The sequence below is a fragment of the Sinocyclocheilus rhinocerous genome, unplaced genomic scaffold (genome assembly GCF_001515625.1).
Source record: "Sinocyclocheilus rhinocerous isolate Xijiao unplaced genomic scaffold, SAMN03320098_v1.1 scaffold1097, whole genome shotgun sequence".
Taxonomy (NCBI): domain Eukaryota; kingdom Metazoa; phylum Chordata; class Actinopteri; order Cypriniformes; family Cyprinidae; genus Sinocyclocheilus; species Sinocyclocheilus rhinocerous.
Window position 1 is genome coordinate 367,332 of NW_015630974.1, and position 12,594 is coordinate 379,925.

The following is a 12,594-nucleotide window of genomic DNA, read 5'->3' on the forward strand; positions in this document are numbered from 1 at the left end:
GCCTCGTTTCGCTTCGACGGCTTTCAGCCTCACCCTGCTTCATTCTACTACGTTAATAAATCATTAGCTCATCCATGAACATGATTTCTGCCGGAGTCTGGTCGGATTGCATCGGCTGTGGGGATGAAGACCACAACTCCCATGATTCCACACTCAGTCACGGTGTCATCAAACTACGCCTTTGCCTCTTTGTTTATTTTGAATACGCGCCCTCTAGAGGTGAAAATTACATATTGGGCCTTTAATTGATCTGAATGAGATTGATCCAAATGAGATTTCGATCAGTTTGGAAGGGGTGGTGCAGACCTTTTCTAATCCGATCCAGAGGACACGTAAACACTTGATCGGATTGAAAACCAAAACTGGAAAGTACTTTGCACGTGCAATGACGTAGAAATGGCGTAATGACGCATAACGTGTTGTTTTTGTCATGTTATTCTAAAATTCTCCTTCCACTCCATCGTCTGTGGAGCAGAAAAACGTCCCATCAGTCCTCACTTTAAGCTCTCATCCACAGACGGCTTGTTTTGGCCACGGAATGGGCGATTTTACTGCTTGATAAATAAAAGCAGCACGGCATAAAGCTTCACATGACATAATATTTATTCAAAAGCTCATGGTATTAATGAGGAGAGATGGGATCCTGCAGGAGTGCTATGCAGTGAACAGTACCTCTGGCTGTAGGGGGAGTCTCTGCAGGAGCCCTGGGTTTCTCTGGAGCTCTTCAGGTGATCGTTGAGCTGATGGACTCCTCCGGTAGCATTCAGACGCCCCCTGTGACCGGACGTACCGTGCCGGCAGTTCTCCACCGATGACTTGACCAGGACTGCGTGACTGTCAGAAACCACACTCTCTGCTTTCCCATTACTCCAGCTGTGAGAAGCCAAAGTCAATGCCACTCATCACACTCATCCACTAGTCTTGTGTTGTTCATTCACAATGATTCCTCATCATTAAACAGTGACTGTCCCTGGGTTTTGGACATATTTCACCATTGTCTCCATAGACATTTCAGAGGGTCCATGGTTACAAAGACATTTCTTGACTGATGGATCTCACTTCAGTATTTTAGGTGGTGTAGTACTTTAACAGACATTCAACAAACTATATATATATATATATATATATAAATCAGGGGTGCCCAAACTCGGTCCTGGACAGCATCCTTCCTACCATGCAGGCTAATGCCCCCCTGCACATCACATGCTTTGGAGCGGCTATCCACTTTTTTGCCTAAAACACTAGAAACCTGCAGAGTGGCTCTGAGCAGCCATCTGAAGCCCGGTGCATTAATATAATAAAGAATAATAATGATGTCAATCTCCAATCATCTTGTTATGGCTGTTTGATCCCTTCATGAGCAAAAGGAAACCAGCTGAAGTTGAAGGAAACAGGCTCAAGCTTCTAGACCTACGAATCTGCAAACTAGGAGGAAAGAACGATTCATACCCATAAATTCAATCCCAAGATGTTCTGCCAAGGCAGACAAGGTGATGAAAAGAAAGCAAAACACAAACAAACAGAAAACAGTTGAGCGGTGATGTCAACTCTGACTGACTGCACACAAACACCACCTCAAAGCACCTCCGAAAACACTGAAATCATCTCAGCATGTAGAGTACAGCATGGTACATCACACAGACACACACGACATTTGAAAAGAAATCATTCAAATCTATTCTGTTTGACTTTAAACCCACCATGACAATGCATCGTTGAATGCTTTTAGAGTTCATGGACGGTTTGTCACACGTATATAGCGATGCACATCTCTATATACAGACACTTATGGTTGGTTGTCATCATGACACAAGGACATGCACATGCAGATGTCACTGCGCTCACATCATTATAGAGACCGACCCTCCACATTTCACTACGGACAAAGTCAGACTCGGTTATTCATGTCATTACGCCAGCACATGTTTTAGATGAACATGCTGTTAAACACATGCACATCTCGGTCACCTAAACTATCTGTAACGTCCAGAAGAAAACCTGCTGTTGCTTGTTGGTCTGATACCTGAGCCAGTCAAAGTTAAAAGAAATAACACTGGCAAAATGATTCCTCTGTACATTGAGAACAGGTTCCAGAAATTTAATTTGAAATAAAAAACGAGGTTCTCAGAAACTCACATACTGATTTCTGATAAAATTATTTAAATAACCTCATGACTAAAAAAGCAATGTCATGCTTAGCCATAAATACATGGCACTCCAGCCATAAAATGGAGTGACATTACAATAACAAAAATGTAAAATGGCCAATTAGAATAATTCAAAATAATATCACCCTTGCTTATCAATTGTTTGAATGTATCATTATGACCTAATAATGAAGTATTGTTAGAGGGCCAATGATCTGATCTTTCCTGCATGTCGTTTCTCGGTGATAAAACTTCTTTGGACCCTGAGCCAGAGCATCTCTACTGATGGAGGTCATACTAAGAAGGACACATTAGCAAACACTATTAATAGCTGAGAATAGATTGTCTGAGCAGGTCTCCAGTAAATTTTGCTATTTTTTAGCACTGTAGATAAATCGATGGAGATTTTCTGTCTGCTCCATTATACCTCCCTCAATGTCCAATCTGATATCTCATCTGAGCAAGGTTCACAGTGTTCATAGTGTACTGATGAGTTTCAGCAGGGGTCCTTCAGATCGGCTTCAGAGACTCTGAAGAGTGTGCTTTAAGTGCGTTAATGAAATAAATTATGGTTATTACTGTGTTAGGTCATTTAAATGGTTTAACAGGGTCATTCTCAGGAAAAGGTGTTTGTGCGCAGGACACTGAACTTATTTTATAGATATGATTATTCTTATTTTATTTATTTTTTTACAAATATGTAATACCATTAAAAATATGTTTTAAAAAAGAAATGTCATACTGGGTTATTATGGCAGACTACTACTACTACTACTACTACTATTATTATAATAATAATAATAATTATTATTATTATTATATCAATTATGAATTTTAAAATATGGGAATTCTATACCTGTGTTATTTTAGTATTATTAATTTACTATTATATAATTTAATAATATATTTTAATAGTTAGTTTTTATTTTAATATTTTAATTTTAAATTTAGTTTAAGTTTTCTAGCATTTGTTATTTTTAATTATTAAAATGTTTCTATTGAGCTTTAATTTAGTTTTTATTTTAGATTTAGTTTTGGTAATTAAAGTACTTCAGCTTAAACTTATTTCAGTTGCTAAGGAACAATTCTAATATTCTTTAGGTTTACAATTTTCATTTAATATTTGTATTTTATTTTATTTCAGCTTTGCAAATGAAATTTATTTTTAATAGTCTTAGTTTTTAGTTAACATTAACAACACTGTTCTAAACTAAACATTTTCAAGAATTCAGCAGTAAAGAAGTTTTCAAGCACAAATGTTCACTGTTTCTTGAGAATGACCCTTAGTACATTTACAGGACATAATTATCCACGATGGCTAGCTCACAAAACATGTTGACGAGCTGAGAGTAAAGCCATAGTTCATAACATATCATGAGCCAGCTTGTTTGATTTTGTCCACAGACAGAGTTCTATACGTCTGTTCCTGTCTAAGTCCAAGATGATGTGAAGCAGAGAAACCCGATATCCCCTAATAACTAATGTGTCCAGATTGATGAATGTCAACCCTGTCTAACCATCGTCAGCTAACTAGCATCCAACAGAACAAAACTAGATTAATAAACACTAAACATGCAAAGAGAAGTAATGGAAAACATAAACAGAATCCCCAAAATAACTGGACCACTGTCTGATCTGACTTCCCGTCCATCGAGAGCACAAAAACAAAGCAACAGGAGGAAGCCCTGACTGAGCATGCTCCAATCCAAGCACAGACAGGAAGAGGAAATAGACGTACTGTAGAAGCTGGCCATTACGTAGTTTTGGCAGCGATCACCAGTAAACTCATTGGGGCACCTGAGAGGGAAAGACAGAAGTCACAGAGAGAAAAGAGAGGAAGACAGGAAGTGAGTTTGACACCCAGAAGTCCCCCGCACACACGCGTGTCTCCGGTGTTGCCCGCTGAACCTCTCGCAAACGTCCACCTCATTTCTCTCAGCTTCCGAGAGCCAATCAACAGCTTCAACGCGGCTGGTCTCTGAACACTGAGGAATATCTCTAGTCTGAATGTTGGCAGAGAAGACAGTAGCCCATCGTCTAAGAGCGGCCTGGCAAACTCTGACGGAGAGAATGCTTTGTGAACGGCGAGGCAGCGCAGAAACAGCGGCGATGGCGTGTGTGTTTGGGGGTGAAGGGGATGCTCACTGACTGCACATACGTTTGGGGTCTATGACTCTCACAGGGTCTGTGGTTTGACAGCGGTTCCCTGTGTATCCTGGAAGGCACCTGGGTTAGAAAGAGGATGAACACAGCACAACACAACATTACACAACAACACACTCACAGGTCGACTGTCACTTTAAGAAGCCGCTGGCCTCTATTTATATGATAATTTCACTTATTTTCTGGTTATTATTTTTTATATGTGACCCTGGAGCACAAAAGCAGTCTTAAGTCGCTGGGGTATATTTGTAGCAATAGCCAAAAGTACATTGTATGGGTCAAAATTATCGATTTTTCTTTTATGCCAAAAATCATTAGGATATTATGAGGGTCACATTTGTATTTGTTTGTTTTTTAAATGTGCAGAGGTTCAGGGCTTAGACTGTTCCAGTCTTGATCATTCAGCTGCTCTCTGATGATGTTGAGGGGGAAGCTGCCTTAGTTCGAAACAGCTTTCCAAAAGAAACTTTCCACAAAAGTTTGCCCCAGCCGGTAAACACCTTCGGTCCATGGTAATTACTTAATAGGTACGTGTGCTCTGGGGCTCCATCATCTTCTTCTTCGTTGGTTGATCTCACCGCCATCATTTTTGTTCAGTGTTTATTTTGTTATTGAGAGGAGAGCACGCAGCACATATTTACTAGGGGTGTGTAACGGTACATGTATTAGTACTGAAAATGTTCGGTATTGTTCTTTCAGTTCAGTAGACATTTTATCAGGAAATCCAACAATAAATGCTGTTTTGATGCTCTTTGGTGTGTGCAAGTAATAGTGCTCCCTATGTAGTTTACATCAGTTTTATCCTTAAGAAAACTGTAATTATAATTTCCTTAAGGATAAGAAAATTATCCTCTCGCATTTCAAACTTTTCATCCCTGAGTGAAGAATGAAACAAACCTAACAGGTCTTTTTCAGATTCATCAAATGTAAGTAGAAACATTAACAACAACAACTAGATTTTTGGCTCTCCCGAAGACAATGCAAATGGGTCTTGGACATCCAAAAGTCACTTTGACTTTTTTTATTGTGCCACATGAAAAAAGTCCACCTGTGATCTTCAGGTCTCTAGATACGGCTCGACTGCCTCCTTCAATGTGCTGTGCTCAGACAGGAAGAGGACTTTTTTGTGGGATTTTTTTTCTCCTGTGTGCACACCTCTCCACAAGACACATCATTCATGTCTGAAGCACAAACGCTGCAGGATGTTGCACGCACTGAACATTAATACTTACTTTAGTCTGATCACATCACTACTACTGACTTAGTAGATACTTGACTTGGCACTACATCCACGTGTTTGTTAAGGGTCACGTGGCCCCTGATGGATGCTGAAATGGAAAGCTCAGAGATCTACAGTCCCTGAGGAGCGCTGCCGTCTGACTACTACTGCATTTACAGTAAAGAGAGAGACGGAGAGAAGCTCCACTTGACTGCAGTGCTGACTGATGAGAACAGAGTCCTGACTTCAGCACTCGGGTTTGTGCTTATTCACCGAATTGGACAGTAAGAGCATGAATACCCCAGAGTGCGCTGACAGTGTCGTGAAGGCAGAAAACCACAGCTAGCAGTATGTGATCTGAAATGAGGAGGCAAAGTCCTCACTGTTTATAATGCTTTAGTTTAATCCAATGTAAATTAATGTTTCAGTTCCGCTTAATGTTAGCACATCTTCCAGGTTAAATAAATAAATGTTACCTACACTTAAAAAAAAAAAAAAACAATAGCCAAAATTTTAATTTGTATTTTTATATTACAAATGCAATTAATGTTTTCTTTTTTAAACCTAAGAATATATCTCATCAAGTTTTTAAAGCAGTTTTACATTTATTCCAGAAGAGCAACTATAAAAACCCCATAACAACTTTCAGATTTCATGCCTATTTTATTTGTGAATTGTTTATTTTTAATAGTCAGCTTATTTTCGGATCATCAGTCATCAAAGCTCGGTCAACATAACAGATGTCATGACGGTCACAGACACATGGATGTACCTTTAAAAGAGTGTAAAAGGCCAAGCATAGTGCGATGGAGGCATTGCTTCCTCTCATGACTTTCCTCCATTCATTCTCGATTACCACCCACCAAACCCTTTACGATTTACACATGCTTTCAGGAAGTCTGTTAAAATCCAATGGGCTCAAAGCAGGCAAGAGAGACACTGCCTCCCACTGTGGCTTCAACAGCTGGAGTCTCTGTCGGACAGTGTCATTTAAAGAAAAAATCGATACACTTTTTAAAGTCAAACTTTGTAATATTGGCATTGTTAATTTTTGTTCTGTGCATATTTTCTCATTTAATTATTTTGAGGAGGCAATGCCTCCCTCGTGTCCTTGGAGGAAACGCCACTGCCTGAGAATCAAACCTCAACTGAAATGACTTCAGAAAAGCATGGTCACAGTAGAACGGCTCTGCGACTGGCAGACTGAATCTCTCAGTGTTAAACGCGTGCGGATGAGCAGCTGTACCTGCAGAGGCGTCTGATGTTGCCGGGTGTGACCTCCAGCGTGAAGCATTTGCCGCCGTTCACGCAGTAGTTCCTCTCGCTCTCGCTGCAGCGCGTCACATGACTAGAGGTCTTGGCTGAGGGAGTGGTGCTGGTGGCCGCTGCACAGATCAACACAACACTTAAGTGCACTGAGCAGGGAACAGTTTTACTGCAGAAAAAATCAACAATGAGGTACAACACTAATCTAAGGTCAAGCATTTAAAAGGGTTCGAGCTGCAGCTCATGACATGCACAGTATGGGTGTCTGATCCAAATGATCTTCACAAAATATTTGCTAAATATAAGAAGAGTAGGAGAAGGCCAGCACTGGACAGACAGGCTACTGAGACTGAAATAAATGCAGACTCGTCACATTTCACAAATAAAAAATATGAGTGCACAGGTATGATAATATTTCTCAACCAAACAGCTACTTTATTACACGCCTACACAGAGTAAAAGACAAGCAACGGTCAAATAATTATTGTGTTTCTGTTCAAATATAGCAACTTACAAAGAAGCACTATCATGCAATGCCGTGATTTAGTTTTAAGCATGTGAGCAGTTTAAGCCGTTTCAAACGAAAACAGCTCAGGCAACCTCATAAATTTTAAACCAATTCAAAAAATCTTAACACCATCAAATAATATCACTCCGTACCTGTAACATTTTGATAATATCTGGAAATACGAAAGCGCATCACTCCTGTGTGTCAACAACCACTGGGATGACAAAGTGTTTCCCTGAGCCCTTTAGATCTACTGCCTTCCTCTGCACTTCCTCCAGCCACAGCGGTCTGCAAAGTCCCTGCTCATCAAACATTTTTAACTGAGCACCTCTACACCAGCTCATCGCACACGTCACATCTGGCATTGCGTCTCTAATGCGTCATCAATGCAGCACTGAATAATCAAAGTCGTCACAACCTGGCCAACCCTCTTAATTGTATTGACTGTGCAATTGTAGCCTATTTCAAATATTAAAAGTATATTTTTAAAAAACTATACTTTTAGATAAGATATGAAATAAAAGGTCGCTTAAGTGTATAGAGTACACTTGCATGTTTTATTAACACACTTAAGTACACTTTTATTGTCACCATAAAATCAAAATGGACAAATCTTACTTTTTTTGTGTAAGAAACACACTCACACTCTCACTCTCACTCTCACTCTCACTCTCACTCTCACCCACACCCACACTCACACTCTCACTCACATCCGCAATCCTTCTGGATCTGTCACCATTACTAGGAAGGGACTGATGACAACTCAACCGTGAATTCCCTGCATGACTGACCAAGAACCTCCTGAAGTTACTTCATGACTTCACATACTAATGGCTCTATTTTCTGCTTTTAGGATCAAACTGATTCCACCAAGAAATATTGATAGCCATCTCTAACCAGCTCTGACATCAAGTTACTCTCATTTACGGGCCGGGACGCATGGCCACATCCGGCTGTCCTGACTTCCCCTCGACACTGTCGATACAGGACATGAGCCACTGAAGGCTGGGGATATTTCGAGGCTGGTGGCATGAAGATGAGCAGATTAGAATAAAACTCAGGCTTCATCCTGATAGATAATTGAGTTAGATTCATAGGTCACAGACCCCATCAGGTGACCACTGAAGCAGGAGACATTCTGCCTTTGAGCTCCATGTAATTCAATCTTTACCATCCGAACTGCTGATGTTTGAGACAACCAGCGCTGCATGAATAATTGACAGCGTAACAGATTGCTTTTGTCCCGTTAATCTAATTGCCGTTTTTCACTCCCATTAAACCTGCAGCATTAGTGATCAGGCACATTTTATCATCCGTCACATCACAACAACGTTCAGTGCTTTCTGAGGATGGGAAAGTGACATGTATTTGCATATGACTGACCGTCAGTGCCTGAAAGAAAACGCCAAATGAAAAGACTAAGTAGAATGACAAGATTTAAATAGACACTATTCATGTGATGTTGGCATTTTGGCATCCTGCGCTCACATTGACGGGCACATCGATAAAGTGGAATTGTCAGCAAAACAGCATGAGTACATTTCAAGGTGAGAGACATGAGCCGATTCATTCAACTCACGTATGAGCACATCTCAATGCAGCCAAAGTCTGGCGGCAAACAGCGACGATGCCACAAATAAACATGAGTGATGAGCAAAGGAGAGGAGGGACAATTGCATTGCTGTGCAACCTTCATGCTTGTACTTGAGTCTTTTTACATGTTAATGAACACCGACCTGGTCATAAAGAAGGAAATTCCCAGGAAAATTCCTAAGGTTTAGTTACGTGTTGACTGTAGAAGTGGTGGTGGTTGTTAAGGATTCAGCTGATAATGGGGAGTTGACACATAAATTGACTTTCCATGCATGGACAGCATCAAGATTTTAGTTTAAAACTAATATGTGACCCTGGACCACAAAACCAGTCATAAGGGTCGATTTTTTGAATTTGAGATTTATACATAAATAGGAAAGTGTATATCTTATCTAAGCTTTTCACCATTGTTAAACACCTTTTCACTTCCACTATTTCATTATAAAGGGTGTTGCGGTGCGACAAATCGATATTTGAAAATACAAATATTCCACGTGTCTCTTAATTGTTATGTTCATAAAAGCAGCATGCAGGCTTAGCCCCATTAAGTGGACTTACTGTCTGTGAGAATACCTGCAAGACGCAGTGAGTCTTAAAATAAATGCTCCCTAAAAATAGCTGTGTGGGGCCACTGTAGCGCATCCACTGCAATGCAGCAGCGCTCAGGGTCTCTTTCTCTGTGTGAGCACTTTGAGGGGTACTGCTGGATCGATTTGGTTCCATTTCATTTTTTTTTTGCTGGTGAGAAGAAACCAAAGACGCTGTCTCTGCACAGACACTGCATCATGCTGCAGTGCAAACGTGCCACTTCTTCTGATGCAACTGCTGCACCAGTACTTTCCTGTGCTGCTGATGAGGGTGCTCCAGCAATGTCCTTTACTCAAATACACAGAGAGAAAATTCCATCCGAGTAGATATATTTAAGCATTCTGAAGTATACGTTGTTCTTTCAGATGGGTTTAAATCTCAGATGTAAAAACACAGTGTTCCCGATGTTGCTGGACAGACTGCTGAATCATACTGCAGGTTTATCGGTGACTCAGTGAGTGCTGTGTGTTCAAGGCACACGCTGTCTGACATCTTAAAGCATTCCTCTTTCAAACAATGATTTAAAAGTTATGCGATACAACAACTGCAATGTACAGTACTGCTGTTAGCCTAAAGTCCTAGAATCAAGCCGTGTACTAGATCATGTGCCACACAGCATGTTAGCGGAGGACATGAACTCAATATTTAAACACAAATGAGAAATGATGTTAAACACAGATAGGCTACCGGGTAACATAGTTCATGCTATTTGTCTTCGTACTGCAATTAATATAAATGGAGGCTGAAGCATTCAAGCTACAAAAAGAAGCACCATTGTACCAAAATTTTACATTGTATCGTTATGGAAAAGAACAATCAACATTATGTCTGAATGACTGAATTTTCACTTTTGGGTGAAATGTCACTTTCTGTTTCCAGAAAGAACCCATTTATTCTGATAGTAGATAGTAAAACATAGTAGAGCTCTATTTCAGAAAGGCTGGATGAATCTCTACATGACACACTGTTGCTTCAACACCAGAGAAAGCCTAGAATAGCAAAACTCAAAACTGACGTTGTTCCTCAAATGTTGGTTCTGGTGTGGCAGGTTTCAGGAACTCAGGAAGTGTGTCTGTGTACACCAGGTCATATCAAACAGTCCTTGCCTCTCTCAGTGTTTACACGATTCATTTTGCACATGCCCAGTCAACGGCCTCAGTAATGCAATGGGATTTCTGTTTATCTGTAACCACAGCAACCACATGTTTGACGTCTCACTCATCATAACCAGCAGGAAACGAATGTGTTTTCATAGCGGTCTTGTGTAAATGTGCGTAAAGAGCACACCTTCAGGCTGTGCAAAATGCCAAGACATTCTTGTGCAGTGTAATTGGGAGTGGAAGTGTTTTCCTGTTCTAACGGACATGTATGGACGAATTAAGGGCAGTATTTAAAGATTTTACACTGCCATCATCAGCAAACCCTAGACACTTTAAATTTGAGTGGAAGTTTTTAAACAAGACTCCGACTGATGAATTTAGACGGTTGTTAAACACACCAGCTGATTATGTTTACAGATGTCAGACAGAAAAAACACAGATGTTCCTCATTTTAAACTTCACTTGCACATAATTTTAGTCTCTGATTTCTCAACATACTGTAATTAGTAGTAATAATATTGGCATTTTTTTGAAAGGCAGTGCCACTTTACTGGCTAATATTTAGCAAAACTCCTTATCTATGTAACCATGACCAAGGTGCCTACTTCGAAAGAGGGCTGGCTGATGTGCTCTAGACCATAATAATCTACATAATAAATCTATAGACATCCTTGAACACTTCCTAAAAATAATTAGGAACATTACTACTCACATGAATTACAACATTGCTGTGCTGTTGGCATTGGTACAACTAGGGTACAACCAATGTAGAAAATACTGTACTTCATATAAAATGAAGAGTAAAAACAACAGTTGTTTGAACTAAATTAATTTAATTAAATACCTTTTTTAATTAACCTACCGACTATAAATTTATTTATACAATTTACAGGCCCCATGTGGTATTAAGATAAGCTGTCAAACATTCTGAAATCATTTCATCCATCCCGACAAATTTGTTCTTCAATCCACCTTAGTCCAGAATAAGATGTAGTGTCATGCAAGTTTACCTTTAGGCTACCTGCAATACTGAACACACGTCTGTAACACTAATTAAAATGAAAATCTGTTTTTGTCTCATAAAAGAGTAGATAATCTTGCCTTCTGTTGAGGATGGCACTAGCTAGTAAACTTTTTGACCTGCCATTTATAAACAGTAGACCTAAAATTATAGCATAATATTAATCCAATTAATGAAAAATGAAAAATAAATGAACAGAAGGGGTAGTATCAAAAGCAGAGGCAGGGAAATCAATTAAAAATGAGAAATTAGATGGATTACTTAGGGTGATGCTAGGTAGTGGCCAAGGAGCTCTCAGTGACTGCTGACTGTCTCACGAGAAAAGAGCCTCATTTTTCTATTTGCAGTCTCCCTCAAGTCTCCACGATCTTCTGGCTCAGGTCCCTCTATCAGTGTAAGTCTGAGGTTTATTTCAGTTTATTGTCCACCAGGTGAAAAACATTAAATATGATCAAATACAGTTGCGTTTGGTCTCGTACTCTATCGCATACCTTGTCAGTGATGTGCGCTTGCTTAGCCCTTTGTTGTGATAAACAGTAAAGTGTGTTTAAGCGCTAGCAAAAGACAGTGTAATGAAATACTCTTTGAGAGAAGCAGTCAATCAGCGGTAGTTAAAAGCAGATCGTAAGTGTATTTATTTCTTATCTCATTAGTGTTTAGCGCAGTTGTCATTGCTAGGAAACGCTTGTTTTGTTAGGGACAACGGCAAGGGACATAAGTATCGCTTTTGACTCAACCTCTTTTTTACACCTTTCTTCACTTCTGTTTCAGTTTTTATGACCAACTCTAACTATGTGTTTCCATATCCCTACTATTACTACCAAACCACACATCACACACTGTAGGCAGCGCAATCTTAACAACCTGTGCACTTTGCCTATGTCTGCTAATACACTACTTTCTTTTTCTATTGGTCTCTGGAATTGTCAGTCTGCATTAAACAAAGCAGATTTCATTACATCTATTTCTAGTCATTCAAGACTAAACCT

The 12,594-nt window shown here is 39.8% G+C and overlaps 1 protein-coding gene across 1 annotated transcript in view; it reads right to left on the reverse strand.

The window, feature by feature from the left end:
• The window catches only part of LOC107740792 (pro-neuregulin-1, membrane-bound isoform-like), a 108,071-nt gene that overhangs the window by 1,738 nt on the left and 93,739 nt on the right, over nucleotides 1–12,594 (reverse strand). The window contains exons 4-6 of the mRNA XM_016553293.1: nucleotides 6,776–6,914; nucleotides 4,291–4,373; nucleotides 673–898 (exon numbers count right to left, since the gene is read on the reverse strand). Coding sequence (XP_016408779.1) covers nucleotides 673–898; nucleotides 4,291–4,373; nucleotides 6,776–6,914 — 448 coding nt within the window. The remainder of the gene's footprint in view (nucleotides 1–672; nucleotides 899–4,290; nucleotides 4,374–6,775; nucleotides 6,915–12,594) is intronic.